The sequence below is a fragment of the Scyliorhinus canicula genome, chromosome 20, assembly GCF_902713615.1.
Source record: "Scyliorhinus canicula chromosome 20, sScyCan1.1, whole genome shotgun sequence".
Lineage (NCBI taxonomy): Eukaryota > Metazoa > Chordata > Chondrichthyes > Carcharhiniformes > Scyliorhinidae > Scyliorhinus > Scyliorhinus canicula.
In genome coordinates this window covers 21,370,558-21,388,891 of record NC_052165.1, presented here as the reverse complement: position 1 = coordinate 21,388,891, position 18,334 = coordinate 21,370,558, and the positions used below count along the sequence as shown (strand labels likewise).

Here is an 18,334-nt window from a genome sequence, read left to right as displayed (position 1 = left end):
TGGCAAAGTGTCCTTTCTTGCCACAGTCACTGCAGGTCGCGTTCTGAGCTGGGCAATGCTGCTGGTGCTGGCCACAGAAATAGCAGGGCAGCCCCCCGGGTTGGGCAGGCAGCTGCGCGGCACAGGCCTGGGGCACACTCTGGTTGGTTGTCACAAGGGGGTTGTGTAGTCGGAGGGGAAAGCGTTGAGGCTCTGAAACGCTACTTCTAGGGAGGTGGATAGTTTTACCATCTCTTCTAGGTCGACGGCGCCCTTCTCGAGCAGGCGCTGTCTGACGTAGTTGGACCGGACTCCAGACACATAGGCGTACAGGATGGCAAGTTCCATGTGTTGTGAGGTCGTGACGGCCTTGTCGTTGTGGTTTCGCGCGAGTACTTTCAGGTCGCGTAGGTACTCCTCCAATGATTCCCGGGGCGTTGGTGGCGAGTGGTGAGGAGATGCCACACAAACACTTTGTTCACCGGCCTCACGTATTGACTTTTCAGGATCACGACCGCGTCTGCGTACGTGGTCACTTCGTCAATTTGCACGGAGATTCTGTGACTCACCCAGGCGTGGAGGAGGCTCAGTTTCTGTTCGTCGGTGATGGAGGGCGAGGAGGAGGCAGCGAGGTAGGCCTCAAAACAGCGGAGCCAGTGCAAAAAAATCCCTTTGGCTTCAGCGGCTTGTGGGTCGAGTTCCAGTTGATCAGTTTTGAAGGCTGCTTCCATCATGATGTCGTAGCTGATTAAATTGATGCAACCATCAATTCACACGAGATGGAGAGTTGAAGTGAACAGTGGTTTTAATCAGCTAGAACTGTGCCTGCCTGCGACTGCTCTGCACTGAGAGGGCAGCAGATCTATATACCTCCCCCGAGGGGGCGTAGCCCACAAGGGCACCAACATGATACAATGCGATGTAATGTAATACAATGGTCCATAGGTGGAGCCACAAGGGCAACAACATAGCATAATCCAATACAGTGGAGAATGTTTGCCAGAATACATTAACCACACATCCAAGTCTTAACACTGTAGAGGAGTGCGCTGAGGAACAGACTTGGTCGGCTCGTAGTTTGGTGTTTTCGGTCAGACTGCTGTTCTCCACACTATCTTACTCTGCTTTCTGTCAGTGTTTATATGTAGTTGGATACCCTCTGTAGATGACCTGACGGCACGTGACAACAGCAAAGAGAAGAGTGTCGGTGCCAGAACTCAACCTGTTTTCCCCCACTGCGTTCCTCAAATAAGGAGCAAGTAAAGAACAATAGTTTCCAGTGGCGGAAAAGCCAGTCAGCCGAGGAGACAGATTTAAAGTGATTGGCTAAAAAAACCAAAGGAAACCATTTTTCACGCAGTGGATTGCTGTGATTTGGAATTCATTGGCAGAAGGGATTGTGGAAGCAGATTTAATAATAAATTTCAAAAGGGAATTGGATAATTACTTGTGGAAAAAATTACAAAGCAATGAGTTAAAGCAGGGGAGTTGATCAAATTCAATACTTTTTTCAAGTCCTTACCAAACTGCTGTAATTTACTGATAGAGAGGAATTTGTTATTCCTAATTCCAAAGGAGAAAGTAACCATATCCATTCAACCTTCTGATAAAAGTTGATATATTTATTGAAACATTAAATCACTCACAGTATTAAAATGATGCTAAGATTTTTTTCTAAAACAGATATGAAATGAATTAGTACATCAATGATTAAGGAGCCATATAATTAATTGGAATTATGTGAAAATGTTCAAATAAAAATCTCTATAGACATTGCAAAGCTCAGTTATCTGTTTTTTATCCAGCTCACTCTTTCAGGTGCATTAGAATTTGAAGCAAAAAGAATAGAGAAACAAGAGGACTAACAGAAGGTGGGAGATAATCTTTGAGAAAATCTGAGATGCAGACCATGGGCAAATTCAAAGAAAGCTTTATCAATTCTTGCTTCCAAGAATGTTTTTTTTTTCTCTTCCCTCCACTCCTGCCAGCATTGATTCATGTTGACATATTGTGCAATGGGTCCCAACAGCTCTCAAATATGTCTCTCAATTGGCTATTCTTCACAACGTGAGCCTCAGCAATGACTGCGGATGGGACATTGTAGCTGAACCATTCTTGCCTCACCCAGTCCTCAGGTATGCAAGCCATAGGGAGCAAGGATCCCATTAAAGATTGAGCATTGAAAAGTCTGCATGATCATCATTCTGTTGTCCAGAAAGACAGTGGTGCGCTGATAAAGATAAGGTGAAAACAAAACTGCTGAAGTTGATTAATTTAGCCATCTTCAGCACTGTATAGCGAGGGTGTGCTGTCACTCTGACAGTGTAAAGCAGTGCAGTTCAAATAATGCACAAGAAGATTTTGGTTCAAATCATCTCATTTCATTGCAATTTGAACGCTTTTAATGTGTATTGTGTATGCTAAATGACTCTTGTTGTCCCAATCTGAAGATTGTAAGCAATTTCCAAGTTCCTTGACAGCAAGAAGTAGCCATTCTGTATTACCAGCACCTTGATACTTCCTGAGGAAAGTTCATGGAATCTGTAAATCAAATAGAGGAATATCGAGAAGTAATTATTTATAGAAACAAAAACCAGCAAAGGAAATATTTTTGCAAAGTCTCCGTTCACGTCAGAAAATACCAGTGGATGTTTCAGACCACACAGAGTAGATTGGTTTATTTACTTATAAAATAATTCAATTGTGATGCCATAATAATTTTGTTTGTGGTGCATTGCTAAGTTCATGTTAAAATGCATGTATAATTTTATAATCACATGTGATTTTATAATCACATCGCAAAGTTGTGACTGTATAAAGATAGTAAATGATCCATAGGATATCATTCCTTGTCATTGGTTCTTTTCACGATTGTAATATTTGTATTAATACAACTGTAAGGTTAAAAAAACCTAAAAACTCTGCACCCATTCTGTATTTCCTTAGAATGCAAGCGAACAGTTGGAACTGTACCTCAATGTAATGTGCTGATTGAGCCACTACCAGTAACTTGTCAATTTGAGGAAGTTAGTTCAAGTTAGAAATCCCCTCCTATCCATGTCTTATGGCCCTGTCTGCATTATTTAGTTTTGTCACTGCCCTTTGCAAACAAGCTGTTTTGAACAAAGATGTAATAAAAGTTAATCAATAACTAACTAACTTATTTGGGTCCATATTTAAAGAACAAGCCTGTACTTTGGATTCTTTCTTTAAAGTAAGAAATATTTATTGTGCCTCTGCAGGTCGTCTGAAGTAAACTGACATATATGAGATCGAGAAACAAAAATGATAAAGTAGAGCTTTGGTAATGGACAATTAGGACAATCTTCAAACTGGAAGCATATTGGTTTATGTTAACAATGACAGATTATTGTTAAGCGAAGAGCTCAAAGTAAGTGAATTTCATTTTATTTTAATAATATTACCTTGGAAGGAAAACTGATTGAATTTGAGAAAAGCTATTAATGTTTTGAATAAGTATCATTTTGCTGTAATTATAAGTGCCTAAATCGAGCGTCGGTTTAAAATCTTGCTGTTAACCTGAGTTTGAAGATAATTATGCCATATTTCAAACACATTTTATTCATAACTTGTTCAAGGTTTTAGAAAGAACATGCTTCAAATGTATATTTGAAATGTCATGGAGTTTTGAAAACACATTTTTTTCTGACATAAAAGAGTAGCTAAACTTCCATAGTTCCATAGTTGTTCTTTATGTGTATCAAAACAGGGGACTCGCCCCATCATCCGAAGAATCAACGGGGAACACATTCCTGCTGACCTCAGCAACCCTGATTCCATATTATACCCAGCACATCAACCTATCAGTGCAATAAAATGTTTTATTGATTTTTCTTAACCTCTTCACCGCATTTCATTGTCAGGAAATGTCTCGGAGCTGCTCCTGCTGTGTCTCCCTAATCAAAAGTCTTGCCACAAATTTTCAGCAAAGTTACATTTGTAGTGCAGAAGCAGCTCTAAGGAAATTCCAAGCCCCTGAGGTTATACTACATTTATTTAGAATCTGATATCTGCACACTCTTTTTGCTTGGTAAACTCTACTTCCTGTTGGCATGGTTTATAGGAACGTAGGACTTAGGAGCATGAGTACATAATTGGCCCTTCGAGCCTCCTCTGCCATTGAGCAAGACCATGGCTGATTTGATTGTGATCTCAGCTCCACTTTCCCCTCTGCTAACCATAACCTTAGACTCACTTGTCTATCCAAAATCTGTCTAACTCTGCCTTGAATAAGTTAAACGATCCAACCTCTACTGCTTTGTGGGAAAGAGAATTCCAGATACAAATGACTTGAGAGAAAACAATTCCGCCTCATCTCCATCTTGAAAGGGAGACCTCTTATTCCTGAACTGTGTCCCATTGTTCTAGTCTCCCCAACAAGTGGAAACATCCTCCATGTATCTACCATATCAAGCCCCCTTAGAATCCGGTGGGGGAGATTTTCCACTCCCATTTTCAGGGGGCAGGATCAGCAATATGGTAGCCAGCATCAAAGACTACCAACTTTACCTCAAAGTTCTCAGAGTTAACCGTAGAAGATGGTATCACCCTGTCGGACATGAAGGTTGTTGTTCCGGTGAATCACCACAAAATCATGTTAAAGGACCTCTACAATAGGCACCCAGAAGTGTCCAAAATAAAGATGTTGGCGAGACGTTATGTCTGGTTGCCGGCTTTGAATGTGGTTATAGAGTCGTTGGCTCAGCAGTGCGCCCTCTGTCAAAAGCAGCACAAGATCCCTGCGGCGGCACCCCTACAACCTTGGGAATGACCGGGGCACCCTTGGACACGCGTATATACTGATTTTGTTGGTCCATTCCTGAGTTCGATGTTTCTCATCCTGACGGACGCCCACTCAAAGTGGCTGGAGGTCCACAAGATGGCGATGATCACCTCCCGAAGATCAGAGGCTGAATGGCATTGACTGCTGCTGTGTTCCCCAACTGGAAGGGAACATTTCTGCCTGGTGATTGTTGCACGATGTCCGTTCATCTGTTGTCGCAGTGTCTGCATGGTCTCGCCAATGTACCACGCTTAGGGACATCCTTTCCTGCAGTGTATGAGGTGGACAACGTTGGCCGAGCCGCACGAGTATGTACCGCGTACCTGGTGGTTGGTGTTCTCACGTGTAATGGTGGTGTCCATGTTGATGAGTTGGCACGTCTTGCAGAGAATGCCATGGCAGGGTTGCGTGGTGTTGTGGTCGCTGTTCTGAAGGCTGGGTAGTTTGCTGCAAACAATGGTTTGTTTGAGGTTGCGTGGTTGTTTGAAGGCAAGTAGTGGGGGTGTGGGGATGACCTTGGCAAGATGTTCCAGTCGGGGAACACTTCAGCAGTCAAGGGCATTCAGCCTCCGATCTTCGGGTAAGCGTTCTCCAAGGCAACAACCCACGACAACGCAGAATCGCCGAGCAGAAACCTATAGCCAAGTTCCGCGCACATGAGTACAGCCTCAACTGGGACCTTGGATTCATGTCGCATTACATTCACTCCCCACCATCTGGCCTGGGCTTGTGAAATCCTACCAACTGTCCTGGTTTGAGACAATTCACACCTCTTTAATCTGGAATTACCCCTCTCTCTGCATCTGTAAAGACTAATTACCTATAAATGCTCGCATTAAAAGTATCGTCTTGCATCTTTGACTTTGTCTATATGTTTCTGGAACCTATGTCTTCATTCACCTGAGGAAGGAGCAGTGTTCCGAAAGCTAGTGATTTGAAACAAACCTGTTGGACTTTAACCTGGTGTTGCAAGATTTCTTATGGTGCTCACCCCTGTCCAACGCCGGCATCTCCACATCATGATCTAAATGAATGACAGATCATGCTAAAAGGGTTAAACGGCCTCGTCGTGAACCTATATTCTTATATTGCTATATTCCTATGTCTACTTACTTACAGGGACATTTTGAAAACCTATGAAATACAAAGAGAGACGAAAATGACAAGTGATGTGAAGCTACATATCCTCAAATACTTTCTGAACCTATTTAATGGAATCTTCCTCGTAAGTATATTGTTTAAATACATTCACAGCATCAGAGGAGGTATGCAGACAAGCTCCTTGAGGCATTACAGATTGCCAGTGATTGTGAAATTGTTCAAAGTTATATTGACTTTGATATTTAATCGGAAGCAGGGAGGAAGGGTAGTTGTAACAGTCACGAGTCCCGGAAATATGGATAATCTGGAGTTATTGGTGAATTTAATGGTAGTACCATGTTTAAATATCTCGTATTCATTTCTGGTTAACCAACCAGCCAGGGGGATTGAGAAGTTGGCCAATAGGAGTGCTTATGCTGGAAGGTTGCAGCCAGGGATCAGGGAAGGAGGAAGACATCATAGAGATCAGAGGGAATTTGTGTTGTCCTTGGAGAGATTGGGTATTTGGGGAATATGGAAAAGTCAATGGGGAGGGGGGAGGCAGAACTATCAGAGTTTGGGGGAGATTGAAAATGCCCCAATCTAAGCAAAGGTTTGTGAACACGGAGAGGATCTGATTGTGTGAAAACTGTTAACTGGAGGGATTAAGCACCTGCTTCTTCTGGCCCACCAGCAGTGCTGTAAAGGCACTTAACTGATGGGTCCAGCCATTTTGCAGAAAGATTTCCCAAGCCCTCGGAAAACCGGTCTACACCATTAAAATCAGGCCCAGATGCCGAGTATGAGTAGACCCCACTGGGATCTGTTGTACTATGCATATAGTTGACTTTATAATAAAATAAGTTTCTTTATGCCTCTCATTTTGGACTCCCCTGTGGCCACTGAATGTATATGGGCGTGATCTACTGTCCGCGTTGTGCCCAAACAGGAATGCAGCGTGGCCGGTAGATGCCGGGAGCCAGTACCCAGATCTTGGGAGGCGTCGTGATCAGGATCCCGCCCACAATGGGCGTGATCAAGTCTTGCGTTTCTCAGAAGCTTTCAAAACCCACTTACGTGTGCTGACCCAGGATCTATCAGGCTGCCGGAATCTATCGGCCTCCCCCATAGCATGGTGTCATCACTTGGGTGTGTGTGTGGGGAATTAAATTGCCCATGGATGGGGGTGGGTGGGGGACCCGCAGACCCTCTTAGAGATTGGGGCACCCTTTTTACATGGTGGCCCGATCTTTGAGGAGCCGGTCTGGCCAGTGAGTTCAGCTCCCCAGTGATGGAAATAATTCTAAGTGTGGGCTTGACTGGGAAGAAACTCCCCAGGGTCCAAAAATGTGTAGTTAAATAAAGGTGGGGAACTCGCCGACAGGGAAACCCCCATCATAACTTGCCACAAATGAGACTTAGAAAACTTTCTGTTCGATCGACCCCATAAGTTCTAATCATTTTAATCCCTTCACCAATCTTTCCTCAAACTATTGATCTTGGAAAGGCCGGTTTGGTGGCATCCGGCCTGTTAGTATTCTCAGGCACCCCACAAGCTTCTAAATTTGTCAGATTTATTCGCATATAATTTCCAGAGTCATGGCAAGACCTTTATTAAGTTTCCATTTTTAGGACAGCACGGTGGCTCAGTGGTTAGCACTGCAGTCTCACAGCGCTGAGGTCCGAGGTTCGATCCTGGCTCTGGGTCACTGTCTGTGAGGAGTTTGCACATTCTCCCCGTGTTTGCTTGGGTTTCCCCCACAACACAAAGATGTGTAAGGTAGGTGGATTGAACATGCTAAATTGCTCCTTAATTGGGGAAAAAAAATGAATTGACTACTCTAAATTTATAAAAAAGAAAGAAAAAAAAAGTTTCAATTTTTATTTGAATATTGGCCAACTTCTCGTCCTTGGGTATCTCCCCAATCTCAGTAAATACCTAAATATATTTGCCAAGTTCCTTGTAACTGTCATTGACTCTCAATGATCTTGTGATGTATGATAAGATTGAATCTTGTGGTTCATCTCCTCTCAATGACTTATCATTTGCATTTTCTACACTATTATCAATTTACTTAATACGTTTCCCATTTTACCAGCCAGTTTGCTCTGGCACCTTGCAACATTTATTTGGAAGATTGTACTGAATAATTTGCAAACATTCATATCTGATGAGTCTGTGAGCTTTGCCCTTTTGAGCTGGTACAAGCATAGTAAAACGTAGTCCATCACAGTTGACTTAACTAACTTCCACTCTTCTCCTCAATAGCCCTTGTTAGCTGCCTTAATTAACTTAAGTTTCTTCATCACCGGACGCTCCATTGCGTGAAATTCCTTCTGCATTTGTTTTATGCTTTTATTTATGCACAAAGTCATTTTGACATTCCTGGTTTCAAAGTGGTATGGATATCATCTGGCGCTCTGGACCCTTAAATGTCTCTGAAAGTAAACTATTTCTCTGTAATTTCAGCCTCTAATCCCGAAATAAATGTTTTATAGTTCCTCCGTCATGATAAAAATGTGTTCTCCTGAAGTTCAGCATTTGATTTATAATATTCTTGTTGGTAATCATCATTCCAATTAAAACATTAAGCTTTTTTTTGTTGCTGAAATGATCCTTCACTGCACATTTAACAATCATTTCTAATTCATTAATACATTCTAAATGTAATGATTTTTCTTTGTGCCAAATTGTATTAAAAGTTATGATTAGACTACCTTAGTAAATATAGTTCCTTCTTTGGATGAAAATAGTTTGATTTCCCACTTAGGAAAGCAATTCATCTATGATCACAGCTATTTCTTTCTCTTGTAGGAGAAGATAAAACTAATGGAGAAGAAACATATTAAGTGGCTTCAAGTATCTATGTTCATTCAAGTGAAAAGTATATTTTACGGACAGAAGACAATTTTACTATAAGTGCAGCTATGCCACTTTGTATGGTGAAATAATAAATGACTAAGTTTTTTCTACAGTTTTTGATTTAACATGTTCCAGCATTTACCTTCTTTCAGATTATTGGAGCAATCATTTTAGTATGTGGCATTTGGATCTTATGGGATGAGAACAGCTTTATCAGCGAGTTGTGTGAGTATGTTTTGTTACTACACACAAAAGGCTTCTGGAGAAAATTATAATGCAGGAGAGAGAACTTTAAAAGAGAGTTAAAACTTTAAATAGCTTAATTTAAGATACTTAACTATTTGTGTGCATATTTCAAAAGAAATTAATTGCGATTAAGCGCAGTATATTTACCCATACTTCAATTAGAGCTTAACTTATTGTCATGCTTGTATATAATTACTAATAGAAAGTGGAGGAATACCATGCACCGAAAAAGGTTAATTTCTGGATCTCTGGATTTTGTCGATGTGAATTTATGATGACGGTTGATGTTTTATTTTAACCATTGAATGCACAATAATAAGCATTGCTCCCATTGCAAATTTGACAAGTTGCACAAATCTGAAGGTAAATTTTCAGAATTTCTGTACTAACTGTTTTCTCAACTATTCAGTGTCTCCAGATTATCAAGATATCTTAAGCATTAGTGCCTACTGTTTTCTTGCGGTTGGTGTCACTGTTACCATTGTGTGCTTGGTGGGATGTATAGCAAGTATAAAAGAAGTGAAATTCTTGTTTATTCTGGTAAGTTTAGTGCACTTTGAAATCTCCTGGCATCAATGCAAAAATTGTGTTCTGTACAGCCTCTTTTTTATGATTGCATGTTTTTGCAAATAATTTATTCATATTATAGTTGGCAACCATTATTGGTCTGATACATTATTCCTGAAAAGATATCAGATAACCCTTGGAAAAGTAAGAATTATATGATTGCTTATTAAGTATTTTGTCCCACCAGAATGACATCTCTTTTTCTTAATTTCATTATGTCTAGATGAACTAAATTACAGTTCTTCCCATGATGTTTATTGCTGTATTCGATTCATTATTTTATTTAGTTAAAGTATGTGGCTGTAATGTCTGAACTCCAGCGCAGTGTATCTGGGCATACCCCTAAAATGCACTGGAGAACTCACCCCCCCCCCCCCCCCCCCCTCCTCCCCCCCAAGCCCCTTCCTGCATACTAATTGCCCAGGAAGTACAAACTTGCAATGGGCAATTGCCATCCACTGGAAACCATCCGAAAATGTGATTGAAATAGCAAATCTTGAATGGTTCCAAATGCGTTATAGCAATAGTTACCCAGAAATGCAAAAAGAATTAAAACCACTTCTTGCCTCTGGGTAAGCATAGCACTGTCACATCCTGGCCCACCATGAGATTCCCTGACCCCCCCAAATAACCCCTAAACGGCGCTGAGGCTATCCCTGACCCCCCCCCCCCCCCCCCCCCCCCCCCCACCTCCCAAGGGTTAATTAACAATTCAATAGGTCTTTCTTTATTCATGCCGTGCTATTTATAATCAAAAAGTATTGCTTAATTTCACTTTTCATTCTCAAAATGTCACATTTATTGCCCATATGCCTTCATCTTCAGTAGCTGTTGCTTTTATAACTGAATGTTTTTTTCTATATTTAGTCGTCTGTTGCAGGCATTGCTGGCTATGCCAGCATTTATTGCCCATCCCTATTTGCTCCTGTGAAATCAATGGTGAGCTGCTTTCTTGAACCGCTGCAGTGCATGTGGAACACCCACAGTGCTGTTAGGAAGAGAGTTGCAGGATTTTGACCCAGAGACAGTGATAGAATGGTGATATAGTTCCAAGTCATTCTAAATTGTCCCTTAGTGTGGGAGGAAACCGGAGCACCCGGGCATTTACTCAGCAATAATCTGCTCACTGACGCTCCAATTTAAGTCAATGGAAATCAAGGCAAAAACACTGCACTGGTTGGAGTCATACCTAGCTCAAATGAAGATGGTTGTGGTTGCTGGAGTTCAATGATCTCAGCTCCAGGACATCGATGCAGATAGTGTCCGAGGCCCAACCAACTTCAGCATTAGATCAAAAGTGGGGATATCCGCTGATGATTGCACAATGTTCAGCATCTTTCACAATTCTTCAGACACTGAAGCAGTCCATGACCAAAGCAGCAAGTCCTAAACAAGATTCAGTTACGGCAAGTAACATTCATGGAAATGCCAGGAAATGACCATCTCCAACAAGAGAGAATCTAACCATCTCCCCTTGACATTATTTTATTTCATTAGTTCATGAGATATGAGTGTTGCTGGTTAGGCCTGCATTTATTGCCCATCCCGAATTGTCCTTGTTCAGAGGGCATTTAAGAGTCAACCACATTTCTGTACATTTGGAGTCACATATGGGCCAGTTAAGGATGGCAAATTTCCTACCCAAAAGGAAATTACTGAACCAGATGGGTTTTTACAATTGTCAACAAAGATTTCATGGTTAGACTTTAATTCCAGATTATAATTGAATAAAATTTCACTGACTGCCATGCTGGGATTCGAGCCCTTGTCATACACAGGCCCTGCGTCTTGGAATGCTAGTCCAGCGATAGTACCACTATGCACCATCTTCCCACAATGACAAATGGCATTAGCGTCGCTGAATCCTCCACTATCATCATACTAGGGTTTGCCATTGTCCAGAAACTGAACTTCACCAGCCATGTAAATACTGCGGCTACAAGAGCAGATCAGAGGCAGGGAATTCTGCAGAGAATAACTCACCTTCCGACTCTACAAATAAAGAAAGACCTGTCCGCAATCTCCAGGGCACATGTCAGGAGGGTGATGGAATAACCTCCAGTTGCCTGGATACGTACTGCTCCAACAATACTCAAGAACATCTAGATCAAATCAGCTCACTTGATTGGCATCTCATGCACCACCTTCAACTTTCAATCCCGCCACCATCACAGTGCTGCCTCACAGCTCCAGGGACCCAGGTTCAATTCCGGCCTCGGTTGACTGTGTGGAGTTTGCATTTTCTCCCCGTGTCTGCGTGGGTTTCCTCCGGGTCCTCCGGTTTCCTCCAGGATCCAAAGATGTGCAGGTTAGGTGGATTGGTTATGCTAAATTGCCCCTTAGTGTCCAAAAGGTTTGGTGGGGTTACGGGGATAGGGTGGTGGTGTGGGCTTAAGTAGGGTGCTCTTTCCAAATTCTATAAATTAACAGCCTGTAGCCTGCCCAGAATGGACATTGAGACCAGCTCATTGACTTGGGCCGATGAATACTGGGCAGTGCAGCAACTATTGGACCAGGAGTCAGGCAAGTCATGATGAAGGGTTTAGTGGGAGGTTTGGGAAAGTTTTGGAGTTTCGAAGGGAGGTGGCAGTTTCTCCCAGGGTAATTTTGACTCTGTTTAAATAGCTCAACAGGAATTTATCTTTTTTGTTTTCAGTACTTCTTATTTCTGGTCCTCATTTTCATTCTTCAAATTGTTACTGGACTGGCTATACTTTCACAACATAGCAAGGTAAGTGTATGTTCTGCTGCTGCTACTTAAAGACGTGACAATTAATTGACAGAATTATTGTAAGTTAATAAATGGAATAAATCAAAGTGAGGATGGTTGACCTTGAACTCCAGTTTGTTGTATGTTATATTGGATCTTTTAAAATATACTCTTTTCCCATTTTATGAACAAAAAGATAATCATTAATAAACATTCTGATCATATTCTGTGCTGTCATGACAGACCTCCAGCAAAATCCTTGAACTCTTCTATCTACATTGTTAAAAATTTTATACAACAATATATGGATAGACCTTGTGTGGCATAATATTGAATGTGGGATAATTATATTCAGTCATTGTTACATCTCTCCAGCATTGTGATGCCAATTATTTCCATTTAATATTTATATTATATTAATATATGCAAGTCCTATATATTGAAGTATTGATTCTTTTAAATACAGTTCTGTTTTGCTTTGAGAAAAAAGTATTTTAGTGTCTGATAAAAGGCATGAATTATTTCCCATTCCATTCCTCTCAATTTTCAAATGATTTTGAAAAATATTTGTTTCTCTAATGTTGCCCAATTCCTGACAGACAGCACTCATAAACATTCTTTAGCAAAGAGACTGGCGACAGACCGAAAGACTGAATGAGAGAAAGGCACCTCTACTGCGGAAAGCAAAAAGAAAAACAAAGTCAGAAGATTAATATATTTTTCTATAAATTTAGAGTACCCAATTCATTTTTTCCAATTAATGGGCAATTTAGCATGGCCAATCCACCTACCTTGCGCATCTTTGGGTTGTGGGGGGCGAAACCCACGCAGAGACGGGGGGGAATGTGCAAACTTCACATGGACAGTGACCCAGAGCCGGGATTGAACCTGGACCTCGACGCCGTGAGGCAGCTGTGCTGCCCTTTCAGAAGATTACTACAACATCAAATAAAATCTAATGGGCCAGATTCTCTGTGTCTGACTCCCAGTGTTGACGCCAATGGAGAATTCGCGGACCTTCACGTTCGAAAAATCGGCGCTACACCTGCACCAATTCTGCTACCAATGGGGGGCTTGCACCGGCGCCGCATGAAACAGCATCGAAACCCACGAAAACGGTGCGGGAATCGCCGGGTCCATGATGGACACCAACAGGGCTGACAAGCTGCAGCCGCGCTTAAACAATACACCCCCACCCCCCACACACACACACACTGATCGGGCCCACTAATGAGATGCGAACGGTGTTGCATCTACGCACATTGATACCATTTTCGAGGAGGCGGAGCATCGTGATTCAGCATCAAACCGGCTCCTGCTGCAATTTCGGAGTGGAGCTATTTTCCGACCAATCGCACGCCCCGATTTCGGTGCGGTTAACGGAGAATCCCGCCCAATGTGTCTCAAAACCATAGTGAACTTAAAGATCAAACTTTACCTGGTCTGTGCCATTATTAGAAACAGTTGGTATGGTTACATAGCACTTTCTTACTCATATTTTCCATATTTAGTGGGTGGACTGTTTCTCTCCCATATGGCACAAAACACTCAATGATGTTACAGGAGGGCATTAAATTAACTTCAGTGAATTAATCATCAGTGCTTTAATTAGAGTAAAATGTTTGGGTTCTTTATTTTACTTATGTCACTCTATCATGCACATAGGAAATTAATTGCCAGTTTGTAATGCCTTTCAAAAGCCTGCTTCTGAGTCAGTGTTTTGTATCAAGAAGCAACTGATATCCAGCAAATTAATACAGAACGAATGAACAGAACCACAACACTAGTGCTTGACTCACCACATATGTTTTAACATTACTGATTTCATTGCTGGTCACAAATGTCTCAGTTTCAGAGTCTTTTTTTGTGCAGCTAGAAAAGGATTATCTTCCAGCTCTGTGGTGCTGCTGGCTTTTGAAAGAAAGTTAAATCCATATATATTTAATTTTAACAGATCGTAACTACGATGGATACGAAAACCATTGAAATTATTAAACATTATGGCAATGACAGCTTTTCAAAAGATTCAAAATTTCATCTTTTGGATGTCATACAGGAAGAAGTAAGTTTACAAAAATAAAACGTACAAACAACAATAGAAGCTGGTTTAGCACAGGGCTAAATCGCTGGCTTTGAAAGCAGACTAAGGCAGGCCAGTAGCATGGTTCAATTCCCGTACCAGCCTCCCCAAACAGGCGGAGGAATGTGGCGAGTAGGGGCTTTTCACAGTAGCTTCATTTGAAGCCTACTTGTGACAATAAGCGATTTTCATTTCAATAATAGAACATAGAACATAGAACACTACAGCGCAGTACGGGCCCTTCGGCCCTCGATGTTGCGCCGACCTGTGAAACCATCTGAAGCCTATCTGACCTACACGATTCCATTTTCATCCATATGTCTATCCAGTGACCACTTAAATGCCCTTAAAGTTGGCGAGTCTACTACTGTTGCAAGCAGGGCGTTCCACACCCCTACTACCCTCTGAGTAAAGAAACTGCCTCTGACATCTGTCCTATATCTATCACCCCTCAATTTAAAGCTATGTCCCCTCGTGTTGGTCATCACCATCCGAGGAAAAAGACTCTCACTGTCCACCCTATCTAACCCTCTGACTATCTTATATGTCTCTATTAAGTCACCTCTCAGCCTTCTCCTCTCTAACGAAAACAACCTCAATTCCCTGAGCCTTTCCTCGTAAGACCTTCCCTCCATACCAGGCAACATCCTAGTAAATCTCCTCTGAACCCTTTCCAAAGCTTCCACATCCTTCCTATAATGTGGTGACCAGAACTGCACGCAGTACTCCAGGTGCAGCCGCACCAGAGTTATGTACAGCTGCAGCATGACCTTGTGGTTCCGAAACTCAATCCCCCTGCTTATAAAGGCTAGCACACCATATGCCTTCCTAACAGCCCTATTAACTTGGGTGGCAACTTTCAGGGATTTATGTACCTGGATGCCGAGATCTCTCTGTTCATCTACACTACCAAGAATCTTGCCATTAGCCCAGTACTCTGCATTCCTGTTACTCCTTCCAAAGTGAACCACCTCACACTTTTCCGCATTAAACTCCATCTGCCACCTCTCAGCCCAGCTCTGCAGCTTATCTATGTCCCTCTGTATCCTATAACATCCTTCAGCACTATCCACAACTCCACCAACCTTCATGTCATCTGTAAATTTACTAACCCATCCTTCTACACCCTCTTCCAGGTCATTTATAAAAATGACAAACAGCAGTGGCCCCAAAACAGATCCTTGCGGTACACCACTAGTAACTGAACTCCAGGATGAACATTTGCCATCAACCACCACCCTCTGTCTTCTTTCAGCTAGCCAATTACTGATCCAAACCGCTAAATCACCTTCAATTCCATACTTCCTTATTTTCTGCAATAGCCTACCTTGGGGAACTTTATCAAACGCCTTACTGAAATCCATATACACCACATCAACAGCTTTACCCTGATCCACCTGTTTGGTCACCTTCTCAAAAAACTCAATAAGGTTTGTGAGGCATGACCTACCCTTCACAAAACCGTGTTGACTATCGCTAATCAACTTCTTCTTTTCAAGATGATTATAAACCCTATCTCTTATAACCTTTTCCAACATTTTACCCACAACCGAAGTAAGGCTCACGGGTCTATAATTACCAGGGTTGTCTCTACTCCCCTTTTTGAACAAGGGGACAACATTTGCTATCCTCCAGTCTTCCGGCACTATTCCTGTCGACAAAGACGACATAAAGATCAAGGACAAAGGCTCTGCAATTTCCTCCCTGGCTTCCCAGAGAATCCTAGGATAAATCCCATCTGGCCCAGGGGACTTATCTATTTTGACATTTTCCAAAATTGCTAACACCTCCTCCTTTTGAACCTCAATTCCATCTAGCCTGGTCGACTGAACCTGAGTGTTCTCCTCGACAACATTGTCTTTCTCCAGTGTAAACACTGACGAAAAATATCCATTTAACGCTTCCCCTATCTCCTCTGATTCCACACACAACTTTCCACTACTATCCTTGATTGGCCCTAATCTTACTCTAGTCATTCTTTTGTTCCTGATATACCTATAGAAAGCCTTAGGGTTTTCCTTGATCCTATCTGCCAACGACTTTTCGTGTCCTCTCCTTGCTCTTCTTAACTCTCCCTTTAGGTCCTTCCTGGCTAACTTGTAACTCTCAAGTGCCCTAACTGAGCCTTCATGTCTCATCCTAACATAAGCCTTCTTCTTCCTCTTGACAAGTGCTTCAACTTCCTTAGTAAACCACGGTTCCCTTGCTCGACAACTTCCTCCCTGCCTGACAGGTACATACTTATCAAGGACACGCAGTAGCTGTTCCTTGAAAAAGCTCCACATTTCGATTGTACCCATCCCCTGCAGTTTCCTTCCCCATACATCCTAAATCTTGCCGAATAGCATCATAATTGCCTTTCCCCCAGCTATAATTCTTGCCTTGCGGTATATACCTATCCCTGCCCATTGCTAAAGTAAACATAACCGAATTGTGATCACTATCACCAAAGTGCTCACCTACATCTAAATCTAACACCTAATGAAAATGTTTTAAGCAGCAGGATCACTCCTTTTGACATTGTTACTGTACTATACTTGATTATTTTTAAGAATTATATGCCGATATGGAACAAAATCTTCATTAACATATAATCTGCAAGCAAGTCTTGATCACCTGGATGTGCTTTGGAGTAGCAGCTCCTGCTGGCAGCATATTACAATACAATACACATCCAAGCAGACAGCACATCCCTCCAATGTTAGTCACACTATAGTAACTCTACTGAGCACCTTACTTCCATGCCGGCATTTCAATTAACAGTTTTCAAGCATACAAGTTTACCTTTTTATTCTGATGCCTCATTTGCCAGTTCTTGTCAAACCTGGCTACCGTCCACTCAGCTCCAGGTCTCTCAAGGCTCAAGCTCTATATGGCTGCACTCGGGATTGTCTACCTGTTCTCTCTTCCTTCAGATAGATAGTCAGGGATCTTCCTCATGACTCTCTGCTTCCTACCTGAAGGTCTGCTTACATTGCACTCAGATTCTGTTTACCCTTAAACTCAATTTCCATGGCTTCGCAGGGAGAGAAATCTTTCTGATCCAAAAAGTGCAGGACCCTAATTTGCATAGTTCGATAGCCCTTACTTCAAGAAAAAAGATAGCTTGCCCATTTACAGGCTCAAGTGAATTAAAAGGACAGAGGGCAAAGTTTGAACGGGAACAACTGTAATTTTTCTGCAACAATAATTTGGACTCCATTTACCTCCAACTCTGCCATATTTCAACACCCTTTTTTGCTTCAAAAGCCCAAAGAGGTCCTGCTGGACCACAGTGTCGCTGACTCAGATGACCTTTTTCTTTACTCCGAGACCCCATGACTCCATCATTACTTACAAACACCTACCATATCCGCAGTGAGCCCACATCCCATACTACCCTCTGACCTTGAGAAGACGTTCAACTCCTAGGACCCAGCATCCTCTCCCAATGATTTCAATACCTAAACCTACCCCGTCTTCCAGAACCATCCCCTCCAGCGTTGTTTGTGAAACCCTCCCAATACCCTTGGACCCTTGCACCCCAAAGTGTTACTGGACCTTAGAAATCCACCCCAGTGCTGCCAGGTATCGAGGTCACCCCAAAGTGGAGAAGTTAGCATTCTTGATACTAACATTTTAGAATCATAGAATCACTACAGTGCAGAAGGAGGCCATTCGGCCCATTGAGTATGCACTGACCCTCCGGAAGAGCACCCTACCTAGGCCCATGCCCCCATCCTATCCCCATAACCCAGTAACCCAACCAAACCATTTGGACACAAATGGGCAATTTAGCATGGCCAATCTACCTCAGCTACACATCTTTGGACAGTGGAAGGAAACGGGAGCACCCAGAGGAAACCCACGCAGACACAGGGAGAACAGTCAAACTCCACACAGACAGTCACTCAAGGTCGGAATCAAACCTGGGTCTCTGGTGCTATGAGGCTGCAGTGCTAACCACTGTGCCACCATGCCGCTACCATGCCACCTGTTGCATATTAATTCTACTTTATTCATCGG

The 18,334-nt window shown here is 42.3% G+C and overlaps 1 protein-coding gene across 2 annotated transcripts in view; it reads left to right on the top strand.

Annotated features, from left to right (window-relative positions):
- Window positions 1–3,167: 3,167 nt before the first annotated feature.
- The window catches only part of LOC119954948 (CD82 antigen-like), a 33,934-nt gene continuing 18,767 nt past the window's right edge, over window positions 3,168–18,334 (top strand). For both annotated transcript variants that reach the window (XM_038780688.1, XM_038780689.1), the window contains exons 1-6: window positions 3,168–3,370; window positions 5,903–6,008; window positions 8,879–8,951; window positions 9,382–9,512; window positions 12,196–12,270; window positions 14,204–14,311. In XM_038780688.1, the coding sequence (XP_038636616.1) occupies window positions 5,943–6,008; window positions 8,879–8,951; window positions 9,382–9,512; window positions 12,196–12,270; window positions 14,204–14,311 (453 nt within the window). In that variant the 5' untranslated portion in view covers window positions 3,168–3,370; window positions 5,903–5,942. The remainder of the gene's footprint in view (window positions 3,371–5,902; window positions 6,009–8,878; window positions 8,952–9,381; window positions 9,513–12,195; window positions 12,271–14,203; window positions 14,312–18,334) is intronic.